The 21,276-nt window shown below is 52.9% G+C and overlaps 1 protein-coding gene across 1 annotated transcript; it reads left to right on the forward strand.

Moving 5' to 3' along the window:
- The first annotated feature begins 76 nt into the window (after positions 1-76).
- Positions 77-19,494, forward strand: NUAK2 (NUAK family kinase 2). Its single transcript, XM_081490905.1, has 7 exons — positions 77-439; positions 9,628-9,748; positions 12,170-12,321; positions 12,674-12,739; positions 14,605-14,724; positions 15,191-15,323; positions 16,129-19,494. The coding sequence occupies exons 1-7, from the start codon at positions 194-196 to the stop codon at positions 17,190-17,192; spliced, it is 1,902 nt and encodes a 633-aa protein (XP_081347031.1). The 5' UTR covers positions 77-193; the 3' UTR covers positions 17,193-19,494.
- Positions 19,495-21,276: the final 1,782 nt, after the last annotated feature.

A 21,276-nucleotide genomic window follows, 5' to 3' on the forward strand; every position in this document is an offset into this window, starting at 1 on the left:
GCCAATGGGCGCCGGGGGGCGTGACCCGCCCGCGGGCTCCGGGCGTTTATAACTGCTTGCAGCTCCGCGCTGTCTCACGAGCGCAGGTGCAACTGTGGGTTCGCTGGCGGGAGCGGGCACAGGTGTCCGGGTCTCCGGGTCTCCGGGTCTCCTGCGCCGCCGATCCCCCTCCGCCCGCGCCCGCCGTCTGGCCATGGAGTCCTTGCCTTTCCCCCGGCGCCTCGGCCCTGCGCCCTCGGCCACTGCCGCGCTGGCCGCCGAGCTGGTCCGGCCCCTGGCCGACGGGCTTCTCAAGTCGCCCAAGCCCCTGATGAAGAAGCAGGCGGTGAAGCGGCACCATCACAAGCACAACCTGCGACACCGCTACGAGTTCCTGGAGACCCTGGGCAAGGGGACTTACGGGAAGGTGAAGAAGGCGCGGGAGAGCTCCGGGCGCCTGGTGAGTGCGGCGCCGGCCGGCGGGCTCCGGGCTCGGCCACACCGCTGAGGGGCGGAGGGTGGGCCGGGGGCCAGTGCCCTGCTCGGTGGGGTTGCCTGCCTTCAGTCTTCATCTTCGTGTGTGTGTGTGTGCGCGCGTGTGCGTATGCCCGCTGATGGTGTTCTCTGTACATTTGTGTGTCCATGAGTGTAGGGACAATGGTCGTGGACCTGAGAACCCCAACAACTCTGGTCAGCAAGTGATGGTTTCCAAAGTGAGGCAGGGTGAGGAGGCTCCCTAGAGATGAGACTTTAGTGGAATTTTGTTTGTAACAGACTATCCAACGGAGAAGCATGGGAAGAGGAAGTAGAAGTCCTTGATCTTAGTAGGGGGGTAATACGTATGTGTAGCCGAATGAATAAAGGAATGAGGGGTCCAGTTCCTCAGTTCGGTTCTGATAGTTTGGCAGCCCAGTGGACTATGGAGATATCCCTCCCTCCTGAGGGGCGTGGGTAGGTTTGACATTTAGGTCCTTGCCAGCTCTGAGATTCAATCAAAGTTTTATTATGATGTGTTTTTAATTTTGGTAACTGTGAAACCAGGCTCTGGTGAAAGATCCACTGTACCCCAAGATACCTTTGGATTTGGGGCCTTTTCAGGTACGTGTCCTGTTCATTTGGGATGCAGATGTGTATAGTAGTAGTAATCTGTGGGTTGTTGTTTAGTTGCTCAGTCATGTCCAACTTTTTTGTGACACTCTTGACTATATAGCCCACCAGGCGCCCCTGTCCATGGGATTGTCCAGGCAAGAATACTGGAATGGTTTGCCATTTCAGTCTCCAGGGAATTTTCCCGACCCAGGGATCAAACTCCCATGTCCTGCATTGCAGATGAATTCTTTACTACTGAATCACCAGGGGAGTCCTTTAATGTGTGGGACCTTATGCAATTTATTTTCTCTGTACTCTGTTTCTCCTTTTGCAAAAATGAAGAAAAAATGGGCTCCCTCAGAGTTTCTATGAGGATTGAATGAGATACAAATATGAATTTAAATTGTTTCCTGACAATAGAACCCGCAGTGAGAACTGATATTTATATTTGAAAAGACCAGCCCTAAAAGGATGGCAAGTTTGCAGAAGTTAACAGTGGCTCCCTAACTTGAGTTTAATGTGCATTGGAATCACCTGGGTGCTTATTGAAAACACTTCTCTAGTTCCGCACTGGGAGGATTTCATTCTGAAGATCTGGGATGGGGCCAAATAATCTGTATTTTGGGGGGCCACACTGTGCAGTATGTAGGATCGGGGATCAAACCCGTGCCCCTACAGTGGAAGCACCGAGTCTTAACCACTGAACCTCCAGAAAGGTCGAAAGTGAAAGTGTTAGTGGCTCAGTCGTGTACGACTCGTGACCCCATGGACTGTAGCCTGCCAAGCTCCTCCGTCCGTGGGATTTTCCAGGCAAGAATACTGGAGTAGGTTGCCATTTCCTTCTCCAGGAGATCTTCCCAACCCAGGGATCAAATCCAGGTCTCTCTCATTGCAGGCAGACTCTTTACCATCTGAGCCACCAGACAAGTCCCTAAATAATCTGTATTTTAAGAAGCCTTTTAGGGCAGGTGGTTTAGGGATTGTTTTGCCAAATCCAGTTGGGTGCTGGTTATGAGATGTGCGTGTATGCGTGGCCGTGGTTTGCCTATTGGCTATGGCAGCAAGTCACCTCCCCAGATTGTTTGCTTTTGCAGCCAGTAGCTGGTTTGAAATTCAGGAAGTCATTTCATTGGTGAAGGAGAGTGGATGCTGGGGAAAGGGAGTGGATTATGGCCCCATCAATAGAACCGAGTATGTTTTTCCTGCTAACGCCTGGCACAGTCCCCAGGTGCCCACTGCCAGGTTACAGCTATTGGGCAATCATGTACTTCCTGACTTTCCTTTTCTTTCTCTTTCTATAAAGTGTGACAGCCCAGTAAGCCTCCAGGCTTGAGACTGCTGGACCCAGGCTTTGTTAGGGGCTCAACTGAAAAATAGCTTCTTGTGGCCTGTGGCTCTACCTCTTGTTGGGGGGCAGACTGGATTGGGGAGGAATGGGGTGGCCCAGAAACTGAGACTGAAATTCAGAAATCCCATTAAGCTCTTGACCTGGGTCACTGCGTGTGTATGGAGTGTGTGTGTGTAAGAGAGAAAGGGAGAGATCATTGATTCTGGAATGAGATAAACCAGCTTTTAGCCAGCTTTCAGTTTGCAAATCTCAGTGACTGTAGGCAGAGATTCCAGCTCTTATTACATCAGAACAGAGAATTCAGAAGGTGCTCCCTGGCTTCATGTCTCTTGTTGTCTCCAGGGAGCCAAGATGAGTAGGAATGGGACCTGCTCCCTGATCCATAGATCACCCTGTACTTCTGCTGGGAGTTTGCTCAGGGCCTCCGTCCTCCTGGGAGAGCAGCTCTACACGCTGCTAAACTCTGGTTTCTCTAAATTCTGGAAAGGAATCCTCTTCTCCACTGCACCCCACTCCTGCCTCTTCACTGTCCTTCCTGAAGAAAGACCGACCTGGTGCCCCAGGAGAGGAGTGTGGGAGCAACCGATGACCTCCCCCCAAATGAAGCAAGCCCCTTGGGGAAGAGGGTCAGAGGAAAGCCTGCTGGGTGACTTCTGCCCCATTCCCAATTCCCGGCCTGTCTGATGGGATTCTCAGGGGCCCGATGGGATTGTCTGGGGGGGAGGGGCAGGTGGGCAGGACTAAGGGCTACTCCAGGAGGACAGTAAAGGAAAAATAAATATTTGCTCTGGATCTTCTAGCTCTGAGTACATTCCTGGTATCCACATGACATTTCCTCCTGTGACTCTCCTAGCTCTCCTGACCTACGCCCTCCCCCAGGAAGAAAAGCACCTGCTGGGTGCCTGGAATGGTGGAGTCCACCACAGCTGTTAGGGTGATCTGCATAGAGTTCTTACCTGCATGAGCAGAGGGGAGTCCAAGGGGAGAGTGATCTGGGCCAGGGGAGCTTCTGTCTCATTTATATATTGGGTTGTTGCGTGGGATTTCAAAATGTTTGAACATGGCCAAGATGGTCTGATTCCTTCATTGACAGATGGGGAAACTGAAGCCCAGGGAGGGCAGGTGACATGTCCCGTGGCTGGTTAGTGGCATGCCTGCAACATCGGCTCCTGACTTGACCACCCAGCGAGAGATGACCAGGACTGAGTCTCGGACTAGGAGCTGGCTCTGGGCTGAGCCTGGGCTTCCCTCAGTTTGCTTTGTCATTTCAGCAGCTAGCTCCAACTGCCCTTCCCAGAGCTCCAGGCGCAGAGAGTGGGAGGAGTCTTTGGGAACAACCCCCACCCTCACGTCCTCACTGCCTGTGCCCAGGGATCCTGAGTAGGTGAACTACACCACATTCAAGGCTTTTGCTTTGTCAGGAAAACTGCTCAGCATCAGGGTGCAAGCATTCAAACTCCCGGCTCTACTGCTTCCGAGCCATGTGACCTGTCTGTATCTCAGTTTCCTCATCTATAAAGTGGGGGTTATAATAATTCCTACCTCGTGGGGTTCTCATAGGATTATATAAGGTAATATGCATGTCAGCACAGTAGCTGACACACATAGTAGTGTTACCCTAGCAAGGCTGGCTTTGTCACGGTCCTCCTCTCCCTCTCCTCGGGAAGGGGGTGTCCCTCCATCCTGGGTCTGTCCTGCCCTGAGGAAGAGAATGGCATGTGCTTCACTTTCTTAAGCCCTTTGGTCTCTTCCTTGTTCAGAGTCCCAGTCTCTCCTTTAGTGCCTGATCCAGAGAAGGGCTCCCACCTGGCCAGCTGCCAAAGGCCTCTTCTGTGTGATGCTGCCCTCCCAGCTCCTGCTGCACCTGCCTGCTCAGGGCAGGGAGAGAGACTTTGGCTGCAGGCAACTCCTGTTCTTGGGCTTTGGCCAAGCCGTGCAGGAGGGCTGGGCAGGGAAGTGCCTTGTCTGGCAGAGCGGGCCAGAGGGTGGCAAAGAAGGGGTGGGCATAGCATGGGATTTAGGGGAGGTGGCACCCCCTCCCCTCGGAACCCATTCCTGGTCCCTGCCGGGTTCTCTGGCAGGCTTGGTGGGATGGTGAGCCACCCCCAGGCCTATCCCCACTCTGCCAGCCCAGCCCAGCCCAGCTTCTCCTCTGTAATCTAAATGGGTCATCCTCCAGCTCCTCACCCTGCTCCCAGAGGCAGCTGCTCCGTGAAAGGCCAAAAAGGAGTCAAGGATCTTGGCTCCAACTCTGGCTGATAGCTATGACCAGAGATGCCCAGCTTGTACCCTCTCTCTTGTCATCTGCAGCCAATACCTGTAGGTCATCTTTTTCTAAGATCTTTCTGCCATCCTCTCCTGAATGCATATTATTCTTGATCTGAGTTCCTGTGGGGATTAGAAGGAGAGAAGGCAGTGTTTAACCAATTGACCTTAGCACCCATCTCTCCAACATGTTTGTCTATCTGTAAGTGGGTTGATGGTGGCTGGTGGTACTGCACAGCCCAGCCCAAGGCAGGATGTGGGGCATTCCCTTCTCCAGGGGTTAGAGGCAGGCCAGAGCATCTGTAAGGACTTTTTGTCTTCTGAGATGGTAGCTTTTCCATGCAGCAACCCTCCATCTTGGATCCTGACAGCCTGGCCTTGTTGAGAAACCTGGGAAGAGTCACCTTTCTGGACTTCAGTGTTTGCCATTTGCAAAATGGGATAGGGAATTAGCCATGCTGCCTTTCAGGCAGGCAGGGCCGCAGAGGCAAGAAAGTCACTGGGCTGGTATCAATAGGAATTTTGCTCAGGCAGGTTAACACGGTTATAGCATGGGGCCTCTGAATAAGCCCATTATAACAATCCTTGGCCAGCACCTTCCTGGCATGGTAGCAGGTGACCCATTTCTGAAGAAGCTCATCAGAAAATGCTGGAGTTTAGAAGTGAGCTTAGAGATCCTAGTGTGCAAATTCACGAACAGTTCCTTTCCTTTCTTTCTGGTGTGTCCTCAAACCTTTCTCTCTGCCTGGAATGCCCTTGTTGCCCCCATCCAAAAGCCTATGTGCTTTGGCTTGGTAAACCCCACTCTTCCTTCAATATCTAAAACAAAGTTTTTTCCCAGGGGTGATTCGCCTTGCTCCTCCAGGCAAAGCTCTCCAGTGCTCTTGGAGCCCCTGGGCACGCAGGGATTTCAATTACACTTGACTGGATCAAGGACCTTGGTGCAGGGACTGTCCAGTTTTTGTCTGAATCCAACACCTACTGTAGTGCCAGACATGTAGTAGGCTTCAGCAAATGTTTGGAGAATAAATGCCCTTTTATTTTTCAGATGACGACATTAAAACTAGCCAGACCAGTTAACCAGATCATTTAAATGACTTGTCTTGAGTTGCATAGCTCCAAAGGGGCAAATAAAGATTAGATACCTGGCTCTTGGTACCCCTCCACTGATCTAATGTTCACGTTTATATTGTCATTATTGTGTTTCAGTTTCCTGGCCCCTTCTCAGTAGGGTGGCCATGTAATATACCATCTCAGCCTGAATACTTCGGAGAGTAAAAAGAGCACTATTAATTACATGGGATGAACCAGGATTGTCCATACGCAGGTGGCTTTCCTGCCTCTGGGTGATCCATTCAGCGACTATCTTTCTGTTTCTTTACTCTGGTCACTATATTTGAATTCTAGAGAGTGGTTGCTCAACTATCTTGCACATGAGAACAAAGGTCTCTCAAAATGAGTTCTAGTAAACAAGGTTGACTCCACCCATGCCTCAGAAAAAGGACAGAAAGTCTTATTTGGGCGCTGGTCCCATTGGTCCCAGGGATCAGCCCAATGACTTAACCAGTAAATATTTATTTGTGATTTGTGTTCACCAGTACACAGTTGGGTGTTTTCTGTATGCTGAGCTTCTCATAAGCCTGAGCTGTTGCTATGTCTCATATACTTTAACAGGCTCTCTGGCAGTTAGAGGCCTGTCTAATGGGGCTAGGGTGGGTGGGGGAGTGCCCCAGGCCCACCAGGGCAGTGACACATCGCTCTTCTTGTCTGTCACTTGCTTGAGGACTGGTGGTGGCTCAATGACCTCACCTGTTTCCTTCCCGGGAAGTGCCAGCCACACTGTGGTCTCCTAAGACCTAGTATAGATAATGGGGGAAGGGCCCTTGACCTTGCCCCCTGAGACCAGAGCCTGAGCTGGCTCAGAGATGGAACTGTTCGTTGAGGATTAACAATTGTGGTTTTAATCGTAGGCTTCCAGAATGGATTTTAGGGTTCAACTTGTATATCCTCTACCCATGCTGTGACTCCTCCTAACACCCCTCAGGGCCCTCTACTTTTTTGAGACCTCTCTTCTGTTAGGTCTGTCTTCTTTAGAGCTCTGACCCCGCCTACAGTGATTTGCTCATTGTATATGTTTGTGTGTGCACAGTTGTACATCCGAGATATGCCTAGGTTTTGCATATGCGTGTATCTTAAATTCTCAAATATTTCTGTTTCATTATCTAAGTATATGATTTATATGTGATTTTCCTTTTACACAAATAGATTCAACTTATGGCCCTTTATCTGAAGAGCTCACGGTATTACCTGATTTTTAAAACAAAGAATTTAAAGAGAAAAGAACTAGTCCATAATATCTCCCCTTCAGGGGGAGAAAAAGGGTATAAGAGAGGTGATGAGGAACCAAGCTGCAGGCTGAAGCCTTGTAGGTGGAGGAGGATTTAAGCCCCTTCCCCATCCCCACCCCCTGTCCAATTCTAAGCTGGGGATTTTTCTGCTTCGCTGGCTCCTTGGGGTCATTTGGAGCAGGAGGGGCGGAGGGCGTGAGGAGACGCCTGAGGCGCAGCCGGCCCTGCAGCTGCAGCCGGGGCCCCTGCAGGGGCGTGGGCAGGAGGCGCCATGGTGACCGCCCCTCCCGCCGCCATTGTCCTCCGGCGGCCCCTCTTTCAGGGACTCGGCTCCGCTCCCCCGGCCGCCCCTCTCTCAGGGACGCGGCTCCAGGGGAGGAGCGGGCGGAGGGCACGCCGTCCCTGGCCCGTTGCTGGGGTGACCGGCAGGGGCATTGTGAGCCGCTCCTCTGACGGGATTACGGCGGTTCTGCATTCCCGTCTGAGGGGACACAGGCCCGCGGGCGCGTCAGAAGCAGGAAGCCTTTGTCTGCCTCAGAGCCCTGGGAAAGGGGGTGAGAGGCCCCGCCTCCGGACCTGGGCTCCTTTTTCCTTCTCCTTTTGAACCTCGAGGGGCTGCAAACCCTCCTGGGAAATGAACTAGGGGCCGTTTTCCTCAGCCTGCGCCTCCAGGTTTCTTGCAACTCGCCAGGCTCCTGTGAAGGGGAAGGCTTGTATTTGCCTGTCGTGTCCTTGGACGGGACCTGTCAGGAACGGCCCGCGTCTGTGACACCTCACCCTCCCCCCGCCCGCCCCGTGCCAGCGCTGCCATCTCCTATGGCCCGTGGCATTTATACGGTCTTTTCACAGAATCAGAGAAGGAGAGCATGGCAGACATCTTCCTTAGTCCAGCCCGTTGCTCTCACGGAGCTCTGAGGCCGCAGGAGGACAACAGAGCCTGGAGGGCCGGTTCCCCGACTGCCCGCCCTCCATATGCGCTATTTCCTCTGTCACTCTGCTCAGTGTGGCGAGACCCCTCTGTGTCTAAGAGCTTTGCTTAAGTGGCTTCTTGGCAGTTCTTTCTCCATTTCCTCTGCCTCACTCCACCCTTCCTGAACCCACCACAGGAACCAGCCGAAGAGTTTAATCCTTATATGGCATGTTCACCTTTACAGACAAGATAGCAAAGCCTAGAGGTCTCTGTTTAACTGTCTGGTTGTTTGTTGCTGGGGGAGAGACCTTACTATTCACCTGGACTGAAAAGACTACTACTTTTTTCATAACTTTTTTGGGTGATCTTTTTGTAAGCGAGGACTTCCCTGGTGCCTCAGATGGTAAAGCGTCTGCCTACAGCGTCTGGGTTCAATCCCTGGGTCGGGATGATCTCCTGGAGAAGGAAATGGCAACCCACTCCAGTACTCTTGCCTGGAAAATCCCATGGACGGAGGAACGTGGTGGGCTACAGTCTATGGGGTCGAAAAGAGTCAGACACAACTGAGCGACTTCACTTTTGTATGTGGGGTAAGACATATATAAAATTTACCATTGTTATCATTTTAAGTGTACAATTAAGTACATTCACAGTGCTGTACATCATTACCACTATGCATTTCCAAAACCTTTTCATCATCTCAAATGGAACCTCAGTATCCATTAAGCAATAACTCCCCATCACCTCTGCACTCCCACCCCTGGTAACCAGCCTCCTGCTCTCTGTCCAGTGCCTTTGCCTATCCTAGTTACCTCAGATAAGTAGAGTTGTGCAGCATTTGTCCCTGTGTGTCTGGCTTCTTTCACTGAGCATGCTTTCAGGGTTCGTCCGTGTTGGGCATGTATCGGTACTTCATTCTCCTTTGTGGCTGAATGATACTCCATTGTGTGAACATACCATATTTTGTCTCATCAGTCATCCGTTAATGGACCTTTGGGTTGTTTCCCTCCTTTTAGCTAGAGACTATTTGTAGCAAATTAGAGGGCTATGGTGGAAAAAGTATCAGACTTGGGTCAACAGTGCAAGCCAGTCTGTGCCAGTGAGTGCCTGTGTGACTTTGAACAGGAAGGAAACTTAGCCTCTCTAGGAACAAGCTTCCTCACCTGGAAATGGGAATGGTGGTTCTTTCCGTGCCTGCCTCTCAGGGTGGTTTTGAGGGCCAGTTCAGTGACGGCCGCAACAAATGGCTATTCAGTGCCTACTGCATGCCAGGCACTGTGCTCGCCATCCAGAGGGGAGCAAAAGAGGTCCAGTCCTTTCCTCGTGGTGGAGCAAGATAAATATGCTTTGAATCATGAAGCACTGGCCTTACAAATACAGGTTGTTACCTACCGTCTTCACCGAGGACGGTACCACCCGCCTCCTGTACTCTGAGGTCATTGACTTATCCTCATTTCTGCTACATAAACTGCACCCAACCCAGGCAAGAATGTTCGCCAGAGAAAGTTCTCTCTAGCCTCTCTGCTGCCTGGCCCAGTGAAGGGTGGAGAGGCTTCTCTGGGTGCAACCTATGGCCTTTGTAGAAGCTGGAGGCAGATCACCAGTGTCAGGGCTCCCCCCGAGTGTCCTCAGGGATGCCTTTACCTGCTAGGCCTTTCTCCTCACTCTCCTGCATCCTCTGTTCCCAGGTGGCCATCAAGTCAATCCGGAAAGACAAAATCAAAGATGAGCAAGATCTGATGCACATTCGGCGAGAGATTGAGATCATGTCATCACTCAACCACCCCCACATCATTGCCATCCATGAAGGTATAGAGACAGAGCATTTGAGGCTGAGGGTGTGTGTGCGTGCACAGGCAAAGTCAGAACAGATGACACAAAGGAGTAGAAAAAGGCACAGGCTTTAGGCTTGGGCAGGAGCTGAATTTGAAGCCCAGCTGCATGACTTTGGCAAGTAATTTAATGTAGTCTCTGGGTCTCAGTTCCTCTTTTGTAAAATGAGATAATCTCACCTGCGTCACAAGGCTGTTGCAAAGATCAAATTTAATGTCACCAAGTACTCGGCTCAAGAGAGGACCTCCACAGATTGTAGGCATTTTTGTTCTTTCTTAGATTTTCCATACTTTAACACTGCCTCCCCAAACCCAGTGAGATCCTTGGCACTGTGGGGGTAGCTGAAACATACGGAGACCTGCACCTGTCTCAGGTGTGTGGGTGCTCTTTTTCTTTGTACGTCTCAAGAGCCAGGCCTCCTGTCTTCTGAATCATTCCTGCCGTGAGGCTGGTTCCTGCCCGTCCTCATATCTCTCAGCCTCCTCTTGCACTGACATCAGTGCTGGCTCTCCACTCCAGCTGCCCTGTTCCCTGTGACCCAGACAACAAAGTGAGCAAGAGAGGGAAAGACAGGGAGCAGCCTCCCACACACGCCTGTCTGCTGGCAGCCTTTACATAATATCAGTTAAGCAGGAAGCGAGGAATGGCAGGAGCAGCAGGAGGGAGGAAGGGAGCCTGTGGCTTTGCCCTCAGCCTGAATGTTCCTGGTGGGAGGAAGAGAGGTGTCCTCTCTCAAGTTGTGTTTAGAAGAAGACTTAAGGGAAGAACCACTGCCATGGTCCCCTGGCCTGAACCTGTCCCATGAGGAACCCAAGCAAGTGGCTGAAAAGGCTAATTGTATCTCTGTGTATTTCCCCCCAGGGGAGAGTCGGCAGATGATAGAGTATTGGTTAAGCCAGGCTAAGCTTGGTGGTTGGTGTGTGTGTGTGTGAATTCTTCCCCCGACCCGTATCTCCAGCTAGGTCTGGGAACTATTCTTTGAAGCTTAGGATGTAGCTGCTACGTATTGCACCTTCAGATTCAGTGGATGTTGGGGTATCATAGTTACTGTGTAACTGGCAGAGCTCTCCCAGATCCATCCCCATCCACAGACTTCAAGAGACAGGGACTAAGGAGAAAGCTCCAGTCTTGGGAACTGACACTAACATAGCTGCTTTCCAGAATGTGCCCTGGCTAGCTCCTGACCCCCAGTTCCATGGCACAGAGTTTACACACACCCTGCAAGGTTGTAGAGACCCCCAGGGTTGGAGTCTCTAGGCAGCCCCCAGCAGTCTGGGCCACGGTGCTCTCCTGGGAAAAAGCAGTCTTCCTGGCCAGGTATCCAACTGCCTGGGAGCTCGGACTCTCCCTGGGAATAGCCTCCTCTCTCAACTCTTCTCCCAGGCTAGACAGGAATCGCTCTGGGGTTGGCTGAGCAAACCAGACTCATAGGACCCACTTGACACCAAGGTGCAATGTCACGGACATGCATGTTTTGACACACACCCAGCCGAAGGGCCAGTTTGATGAACCAGGCGTTCCCTGCTTTTCCAGGAGAACAGACAAGGCCTGTGGTGGCAAGTGGGCCCCTCCCACATGTAGAGATGAACCAGCTGGAATAGGCTGACCGCCAGGAGCCCAGCTAGTCAATTAATTATCAAATATTTATTGATTGTTTCTGTGTACAAGGCCCGAGCCTGAATACTCTGGACAGGAAGTCAAAGAAGTTGAGAGTGATGAGTGTCTCAGCTCTCCATGGATTACAAACCATTTTCATATGCTTTTATCCCTCTTCTGATCTTCTGGGTATTATTTTTCAAGTTTATGCATGAGGATGCTAATACTAAATGTAACAGTAGAGACCATCTATTGAGTGCTTGCTTGTCTGTCAGGCTCCACACCAGCTCGCTCAGCCAGCCTGAGAGCTGTCACTTGTTTTTATCTGTTTCTCGCCCCAGTCCTGTGAAATTGCTGTCATTATCCCTCTTCAAATGAGGCAAGTGAGGCGCACTGATTGAATAACTTGCCATGGTCACCCAGCTAGTAAGTGATGGGGCCAGGATTCGAATCCCAAACCTGTGTCCTTATTGATGTATCTGGAAGAGATTTTCCCAAGGTCACCCGGCAAAAAAGTACTGAATTCTGAACCAAGGAGCCTGACTTTTCATTCTTATCCAGTGATGTCTCGGAATTCGTAGGGTAGTTGTAAGAATCCTCAGAAGCCTGAACTTCTAAGGAGAGGAAGGCGAGCCAGTCGTCTTGGCCTGAACTCATTGCTACTGGAAGGTGTTGGGAGCATCAGAGGGCAGAATCCTCCCCCCTTGCAGATGTCTGGTTTGGGGCCAGGGAGGAGGATGTGGCCCCTGGTGGGAGCGTGCCCTCCGGAGGGCCTGACTCTCCTGCCTCGCTCTGCCCCAGTGTTTGAGAACAGCAGCAAGATCGTGATTGTCATGGAGTATGCCAGCCGGGGCGACCTGTATGACTACATCAGCGAGCGGCAGCGGCTCAGCGAGCGCGAGGCCAGGCACTTCTTCCGGCAGATTGTCTCTGCCGTGCACTACTGCCACCAGGTGAGCGCCACGCAGCCTGGCCCGACGCTGACGGGGTGGTCCCTGGGCCCTGGGGCTGGTTTCACCAGAGAGGTCCCACGACTTGCCAGGATCACACAGGGCGATAGAAACAAATGCGAGATTTAATTCTTCACTCAGCGGAGAGAGTGTTGACATCTCTGGCTTCAAGTCTCTTGGCTGGGGTTGGAAGGACGTATGGTTTGCTGTACCTGTACTGATAAAGATGGGCCTCCCTGCCTGTCTGTGCTTACCCCACCTCTGCCCCTTTAGTCCTTCCTCACTGTCCAGACTAGGTCCTCATGTCCGTCTCTCCCTGATGGCCTTCCCCTGACCCCTGCCCTCCCTCTTTCAGAATGGGGTTGTCCACCGGGATCTCAAGCTGGAGAATATCCTCTTAGATGCCATTGGAAATATCAAGGTGAGCCTCACTTCTGGTTTAAAACTGTTCCCCCCACCCCTCCCCAGACTGTCTGCACTGGTCACAGCCAAGCATCTTTAAGTCTCTAGGGAGTTCCTGAAGGAGTTGAGTACCGGTAAGGACCTCAGCCGTCATCCATTTCAGCACTTCCTTCTGTGGGTTGAAAACTGAGGCCTCACAATAAGGAGTGTCTTGCACAAGGTCCCATGGCTAGCAAGGTCAGCTGGAACCAAAGTCTTCTAACTCCCACAACGTCACAAGGTTGAAGGAGTCTAGATCTAGGGTTGGTTTCTGCTCACAACCTTGGGACTGGCGGGGAGAGGCCACGGCCTGCGTTTGCCCCACCTGCACGTGTGCACATAGATGCAGGCACACATACACATGCATGCATGTGCACTTTAATCTGATACAATTAAGTAGCCCTTTGGCACTTTTCATGACAGCAAGCACTCCAGCGCCAGCTTCCTGCTTCCTTCTGCTGCTGAAGTCCCACAGCTAAGTAGTTAAATTTAGGTCTGAGAAGTTCGTGTTGACATGATAAACTCGGATCTTAGGGCTGGAATGGGCAGACAGCAAGAGCTTGCCCTGAAGACACTTGGGAGGGCTCTGACTCTGCACTTGGACCCTCCTCAGAATCTTCCCGAACTCAGGTCACAGCCTCTTCCCCAGTGACCCCTGACCTGTGCCCTGAGGTGCCCTGAGTTCATTCTCCTATCCAATTCCCGGAGTAGGTGGGGCTCGCTTTGATGCTGACCACGGAGGGGGAGGCCAGAGCCAGTAAATGCACACAATCCAGGCAGGCATGAACTTTCCCATCTGTACCAGTCATCTGCCTCGTTATGGGTTTCAATAGGTAACTGCTTGATAAGAGGCCAATAAAACCCATAAATGAAGGAGCCAGAGTTCGTAAACAGCTCCTCCCCACCCTGGGCACACATGACCCTCTGCTGGGGAGGAAGGCTGGGAGCAAAAGGGCATAGGTCTCAGCCTCTGTCTAAGGAGAGTTGGGGGAAGGGTCTCTCTGAGGAGTGAGAAGATGGGCTTGGGGGCCCTCAAACCCCCATATCAGAGGGCTCCGGAGGTCCTGTAAGAAGATTGCTTTTCCTGGGCCATAATGATGGCCCTAATCTTTGCTCTGCCTTCACTGTGGCTTCTCAGATCTCCTGGGCTGACCCCAGTCCCACCACCACTTTCCTGCCTGGATGTGGGCCGAGATGAGCCTTTTGCTGGGAAGGCAACCCAAGCCCATGGGGTAACTTTCTTCTGAGGTCCATGGCACTGATATGAGACATTGTCTCTCCCTCTCCAACTGAGAGCCTTCCTTCAGTCATTAAGTGGCCATTAGTCCCATCCATGGGTCACAGCTGTGCTAGGAGCTGTAGGAGGGGTAGGGGCAGGTGGTCCACGTGGGAGCATATTGACGTGGCAGCGTGAGGAGACAGAACTGACAAGCAGGGGCTTCTGTGAGTCATTGGAAATTGTAGGGCTTTATGGGAAGAGGAGATCTCAGGGCAATGGAAGGCTTCCTGGGGGAGGTGTGCCTTCTGGGTTGGTAGGACATGTGTAGGCAGAGTGAGCATCCCTGGAGTGGAGTGTAGCATGAGCAAAGGGCCTGGGGAACAGTGAGGACCCTGGGGCTCCCCTCACCTCTGCCCAGGCGCACCTCATTGACACAACCTCTGAAGGGCTCTTTCTTCCAGGGCCTGAGCTGTGTTGGTGGTGCCCAGTGTGGGGTAGGGGTCATGGGCACCCTTTCCTCCTGCCAAGGCCTGTGTTTCCTCGGGGTCTAGAGAGGGGCAGACTAGGAGCTACAAAACAATCCAGGCCCTGGTGTGACCCTGTCCATGTTTGACCCAATCCTACAGATTGCCGACTTTGGCCTCTCCAACCTCTACCACCAAGGCAAGTTCCTGCAGACCTTCTGCGGGAGCCCCCTCTACGCCTCGCCCGAGATTGTCAATGGAAAGCCCTACACAGGACCAGAGGTGAGTGCCTGGCCTCCTCCTGATCTCTTGGCTTAGATCTTGTGAGAGGGATGAGCTGGTTTTCTAACGATTCCCTTTGTCAGATTCCAAGATTCACTTCCCCACCAAAGCAGTGGCTAGCCAGCTCTGTAGCTGGTAGTAGCAAAACTGGCATGAGAGCTTAAGACCCCTAACCCCTGACATTCTGGCTCTGTGCCCCGCACCTTCTGCATTCCCATTACCTTTCCTAGCCCCCGGCCAGCCTCCCCAAGCAGAGGCAGATGACAACACCTCTCTCTGTGAATCTCAGTCCCTTCTACAGTATGGCCCTCTCTGCCCCTAGGTACTAGAAGGAGGTGGTCCTCAGATGCACTGGGCTCTGGGTTCTCCATCGTGGGCTCCCTTTTCCCCATGGTACTGAAGGGGAGGCTGGAGCCGTTCGCCCTGCGGCATGAGGACCTCCTGGCTGACCCTGTCTCTCCCTCAGGTGGACAGCTGGTCCCTGGGTGTTCTCCTCTACATCCTGGTGCATGGCTCCATGCCCTTTGATGGGCAGGACCATAAGACGCTGGTGAAACAGATCAGCAACGGAGCCTACCGGCAGCCTCCTAAACCCTCTGGTGAGTGAGGAATGTGGGCGTTCTCATCCAGACCTTTGGTATCCTTTGCTAGTTCCTGATGCAGGAATTAAACAGTGACAAGTCAAGTGAAGTTCCCCTGGTGGCTCGGACTATAAAGAATTTGCCTGCAAAGCTGGAGACTGGGGTTTGATCCCTGGGTCTGAAAGATCCCCTGGAGAAGGGAATGGCAACCCTCTCCAGTATTCTTGCCTGGAGAATTCTGTGGACTGAGGGAATTGTCTGCAATTGCAGCCTGGTGGGCTACAGTCCGTGGGGTTGCAAAGAGTCAGATGTGACTGAGCGATTTTCACTTTCAATTTCCAAGTGAAGACAGCAACCCACTGTAGACGAAGGTACCTTCCACCCCACCTCCTGCTCTCATCTCTCTGCCTCCTGTGTCTGTGACCTGCAAGGAAGGAAGGGCTGGATCTTCCTTTATGGGCATACTTATTTGGGAAATGCTTCCTAAGGTCTAGTTTAGATCCTCTTTGCCACAATTGTCTCATTTCCTGCTGCATTTGTCCTTAGAAATCTTTTTGTCTTTTCATGTACAATGTATGAGGTGAGAAAAAAGGTGTGAGGACCTTGGTTTATTCTTGAGCAGCAAACCCCCCCCACCCCCAGCCCTACCCCCAGAGGCCTGCATTTCATGGTCTTCAGGTCCTGGAGACTGGGGAGCCTGCCTGGGGGCACATCTGACCTGGGAGGGAGCCTCGTCTTAGCATCTGTGGGGTGAGCCAGGAGGGACACTGTGGGTGCCCATGCTCATGGCTATGGAGCTGAAGCCTCTCTCTCTCTCTTCTAGATGCCTGTGGCCTGATCCGGTGGCTATTGATGGTGAACCCTACCCGCCGGGCCACCCTGGAGGACGTGGCCAGCCACTGGTGGGTCAACTGGGGCTACGCCACCTGTGTCGGGGAGCAAGAGGCCCCGCATGAGGGCGGGCACCCCGGCAGCGACCCCGGCCGGGCCTCCGTGGCTCAGTGGCTGTGGCGCTCCTCCCGCCCCCTCCTGGAGAACGGCGCCAAGGTCTGCAGCTTCTTGAAGCAGCAGGTGCCGGGTGGCAGGGGCCTCGCCCCCGGCCTGGAGCGCCAGCACTCGCTCAAGAAGTCCCGCAAGGAGAATGCCATGGCCCAGACCCTCCAGGGGGCCCCGGCCGCTGAAGCCTCCCCGCGCCCTGGGAAGGGCGGCCTCAGGCTGCCGAAAGGCATTCTCAAGAAGAAGACGGCGAATCCTGCAGAGGGGGCATGGGAGGGCCCTGAGCCTGGCCCCAGCCCCACCAACCCAGGCCAGGCCGGCCTGCTGCTCCCCAAGAAGGGCATCCTCAAGAAGGCGCGCCAGCGGGAGTCCGGTTACTACTCCTCCCCTGAGCCCAGCGAGTCTGGGGAGCTCTTGGATGCCGGGGACGTGTTTGTGAGTGGGGATACCGTGGAACACAAGCCTCCGCCAGCCTCGGGGCGGCTGCCGCATCGCAAGGGCATCCTCAAACACAACGGCAAGTTCTCGCACGCGGCCCTGGAGCACACAGCCCCCACCACCTTCGGCTCTTTGGATGAACTGGCCTCCCCTCACCCTCCAGCCCAGGCAAGCCGCCCCTCGGGGGCTGTGAGTGAGGATAGCATCCTGTCCTCTGAGTCCTTTGACCAGCTGGACTTGCCTGAACGGCTCCCTGAGCCCCCACTGCGGGGCTGTGTGTCTGTGGACGACCTCATGGGGCTGGAGGAACCCCCCTCGGAGGGCCCCGGAAGCCGAGGCCTGAGGCGGTGGAGGCAGGACCCCCTGGGGACTAGCTGCTTTTCCCTGCTGGACTGCCCGGAGGGGACAGAGGGCTGCCCACAGGGACTGAGGGTCTGCCCAAAGCTCAGCTGAAGGGGCAGCATTGCCCATGCGGGCAGGCTCTGAGATGCAGCTGGATGCACCCTGAGGGGGAGACTGCCTTCTTCCCTGCCTCCCAGGACCCGCGTCCCAGCCCAGAAGGCTGAGATGGTTTCAGTTGAGCCCTGGGGAGGGCTGGATGTGGGCAGTGGGCAACTGAAGTGCGTTGAGGGTTCAATGTCTTCAGCCCCGTGGAACCAAGAAGGTAGCTCTAGAGGAGAAATGAGTAGAGAAGCAGAGAGGAAGGCCCGTGGCCAAGTCCTGGTTGCCTGTTTGTTTCCAGGTTGCCTTGCCCATTGCACCCTCTGAGGGGGTCGATGCCTTCTTCTTGAGAATGCCTTTGGCAGCCCAGGGCGAGGGGAGGCGTCCCCCTGGGGGGTCTGGGCCATGTAGTTCTTACACCTGGACTTCTTAAGCAATGCTGGTGCCGCAGCCACTGAGCCACAGAGGCCCAGCCTGGGTCACTGCTGGGGTGCCCACCCTCATGCGGGCACAGGGTTGCCTGTGCCCTACCCATAGTAGGGCCACAGAGAGCTGGAAAGAGCACTCTGTCAGTGCCTAGCTCCTGTAAAGAGTAAGCTTTGTGTGTGATGCCGTCCTGCCAAGGTGGGGATAGAAGCTCTTCATTCACATACACATTCCCATCTCCACCAACTGTTGCAGAAAGGGGGACCCCTTCCAGGGCCCGAAACTGGGCTCTTGTCGAACACTCAGAAATGAATTGTCCGAGGAGACACATGCACTGACAGAGCAAGAGACTTTACTGGGAAAGTGTGCCCGGGTGGAGAGCAGGAGGGTAAGGGAATCTAGGAGAACTGCTCTGTCACATGGCTTGCAGTCTGGGGGTTTATGGTGATGGGATTAGTTTCTAGGTTGTCCTTAGCCAATCATTCTGACTCAGAGTCCTTCCTTGGTGGTGCATGTCTTGTTCAGCCAATATGGATGCCAGAGAGAAGGATTCTGGGAGGTGGTCGGACAGGTGGTGTCTCCTTTTGACCTTTCCTGAACTCTTCTGGTTGGTGGAGGCTTATTACTTCCGTGTTCCTTACCAGGACCTCCTGTTGTAAAACAACTCATGCAAATGGTTACTATGGTGCCTGGCCATGGTGGGCGGTTCCAGTTAGTGTGCTTCCCCTAACACAACCACTCCAACTGGAATGTTGTGCCCCCCCTCCCCAAATTTTCCCTGAGGTGTCTTGGGAATGGTCTCCTAGAGTGTGCCCTTCCTTACTTATCTGAGCAGTAAGAGAACACAGCCTGTTTCCTCAAAGGTTCTCTCCCCTTTCCCATCCTCTAAACTTGGAAAGTGAAAGTGAAAATCGCTCAGTCACATCTGACTCTTTGCAATCCCATGGACTGTAGCCCACCAGGCTGCAATTGCAGACAATTCCCTCAGTCCACGGAATTCTCCAGGCAAGAATACTGGAGAGGGTTGCCATTCCCTTCTCCAGGGGATCTTTCAGACCCAGGGATCAAACCCCAGTCTCCAGCTTTGCAGGCAAATTCTTTATAGTCCGAGCCACCAGGGGAACTTCACTTGACTGTCACTGTTTAATTCCTGCATCAGGAACTAGTAAAGGACACCCAGGGTCTGAATGAGAATGCCCACATCCCTCACTCACCAGAGGGTTTAGGAGGCTGCTGGTAGGCCCCGTTGCTGATCTATCAGTGTTTTGTGGTCCTGCCCATCAAAGAGCATGGAGCCATGCACCAGGATGTAGAGGAGAACACCCAGGGACCAGCTGTCCACCCAAGGGAGAGACAGGGTCAGCCAGGAGGTCCTCATGCCGCAGGGCGAATGGAGTCGCTGCTATGAATCTAAAAGACTTGAAAAGGCTCAGGCTGCTAATGGACTTCATCTCAAGGGGCTCAGATTCCCCTGGACCCCACTTTGGACCTCAAGGACTCTGAACTTCTCCAGCCTCCAAGCTGCTCCTGCTACTGAGAACGGATGTATGTTTCTCTGGGCCTTCAGGGCCCTAGAAAGTTCTTATTTATTTTAATCTTTTCAGCTCTGTGTTTTTAAAATGAATTTCTTACTATTTTCAATAATGTGAATGCTATGTTCTGGGGAATTCCACTATGACATCTAAGTTTTGTGTACAGGGAGGTATTTTTGCAGTGCCTCCCTACTGATTAAAGGCGGTGGGGGTGGGGATCTTTTGTAAGTGTACATGTCCCATTGCACTATCTGGAAGGGGTCTCTGGCTCCTGATTCTGTCTACCTGATGGTCCCTCTTCCCTCCTGTGACTAGAAAGAACCACCCCATTAAAAATGAGAATGGTGATTGGAAAATAGCTTCAGTCATTCTGTTTGGGTAGTGGGACACAGATCTTTGAGTTTTCTCCTAACACACACTTCCTTGGACTCTCTCGGGTGAAAAATGGAGAACCTGCTTAATGAAAGCAAAACACACAACAAAAACCCGGCTCTTAGCTCCAAAAGACTCCCAGGTATACCTCCATCAGCAGTTCTGCCCTGGTAAGCACACTGAGGGGGGAGAGCCCTGGACTGAGGGTCCCAATTTGCCCTTTCTGCCTTTAGCACTGAAGAACTGGGTTTGTCAGGTTATATAGCCCTTCCATCCCTCCCCCATCCAGCTCTGTCCCTCACTGCTTGAAGGTACCCCCGCCGCCTTTATTCGCTCCTTCCAAAGAAATCCTTTTCACTGGAGTTCAGGGCTTCTCCGCTCTCTGTGCCCAACCGCCTGACTCCTGGAGGAAGTAAAGAATGCCTGGAATGCCCCCCTCGTTGGCCAGCCCCCTCCACCCCCTGCAGAGCATTCCCCAGACGCCTGTTCCATTGAGAAACTCCCAGGCTCTGAGGGCCAGGATGAAAGGGAGGATAAGGACAAAGTGCAGGCAGGCAACCGGCTGGCTCCTGCTCCAAGCGGACTCCCTCCCCCATGTCTTACCCGCCTCTGCTGTGCACAGGCCCACAAACAGCCCCAATCCTGGCCAGCTCCAGCTGCCCGCTCCGCACACACCTGCCCTCCCGCCAGCCTGCAGTGCCTGCTGGCGTGGCGCACCTGCCCTCTCCTCCCCTTCCCTGCTTGTGCGAAGCTGGCAAAGTTGCTGAGTCTAGGAAAGAAGTGAGGAGGCCAGGTAACTGTGGGGTCAGGATGGGAGAAGAAGCAAACTGTTCAGGCTGCAAATGGGATAGTTCAGTCTGATATCTGTGGTCCAAATGAAGGCCGGAGCTCTGGGCCAAATTCTGGGTAGATGTAGGAAAAGCTTAAGAGAGAATCTTTACCCAAGAAGCAGAGAGTTCAGGTGTGGAATCAACTGTTCGTTTATTCACTGACTCAGGAAAAAGGTGAAAGCTCTGTGAAAGACAGGTAATTGCTCTGTTGCTGGTGCAACACAGAAGATCTTAACCTCAAAGAGGTTGCAGACCGAACAGCAAGCCAACATGTATTAAAAATAAAGTTCAGTAGAGAAATTGTCAGTTCAGATAATGGGGAAATGGAATGATGGAAAAAAATAATTGCAATTTAGGAGGTAACAGGGGCTACCATTTAAGTGCTTATGTATCAAACACTTGGTGATGGTTTAATCATTAAGTCATGTCCAACTCTTGCGACCCCAGGGACTGTGGCCCACCAGGCTTCTCTGTCCATGGGATTGCCAGGCAAGAATACTGCAGTGGGTTACCATTCCTACTCCATGGGATCGTCCTGACCCAGAGATCAAACAGTGTCCTGCACTGCAAGCGGATGCTCTACCATTGAATTGCCAGGTGAAAGTGAAAAGTGTTAGTCACTCAGTCATGTCCAACCTTTGTGACACCAGGTTTTCCATGGTATTTCCCAGGCGAGAATACTAGAGTGGATTGCCATTTCCTCCTCCCAGGGGATCTTCCCATCCCAGGGATAAAGCCACATCTCTTGAAATCCAGGTCTGGGGGAATGCCAAATCTGAGCAGGAGTGGGCGATGTGGGATTTATTTAATCTAGATAGGCTTTGGAGAGTTGGGAGAATACCAGCGAATAGAACTACAAATGTACAGGCCCCACTCTTGTCTAGGCACAATGAGGGTAGCAGTTATTTCTGCCCCAAACGCCTTCCCCTTCCCTCC

This window comes from Giraffa tippelskirchi, chromosome 5 (assembly GCF_054371585.1).
Source record: "Giraffa tippelskirchi isolate mGirTip1 chromosome 5, T2T-mGirTip1v1.2.pri, whole genome shotgun sequence".
Classification (NCBI taxonomy): Eukaryota; Metazoa; Chordata; class Mammalia; order Artiodactyla; family Giraffidae; genus Giraffa; species Giraffa tippelskirchi.

Coding starts and splice junctions, on each gene's coding strand:
- NUAK2 (XM_081490905.1), top strand. CDS start 194: ATGGAGTCCTTGCCTTTCCCCCGGCGCCTCGGCCCTGCGCCCTCGGCC. Junction 12,740..14,604: donor ATGCCATTGGAAATATCAAG/GTGAGCCTCACT, acceptor CCAATCCTACAG/ATTGCCGACTTTGGCCTCTC. Junction 14,725..15,190: donor AGCCCTACACAGGACCAGAG/GTGAGTGCCTGG, acceptor TCTCTCCCTCAG/GTGGACAGCTGGTCCCTGGG.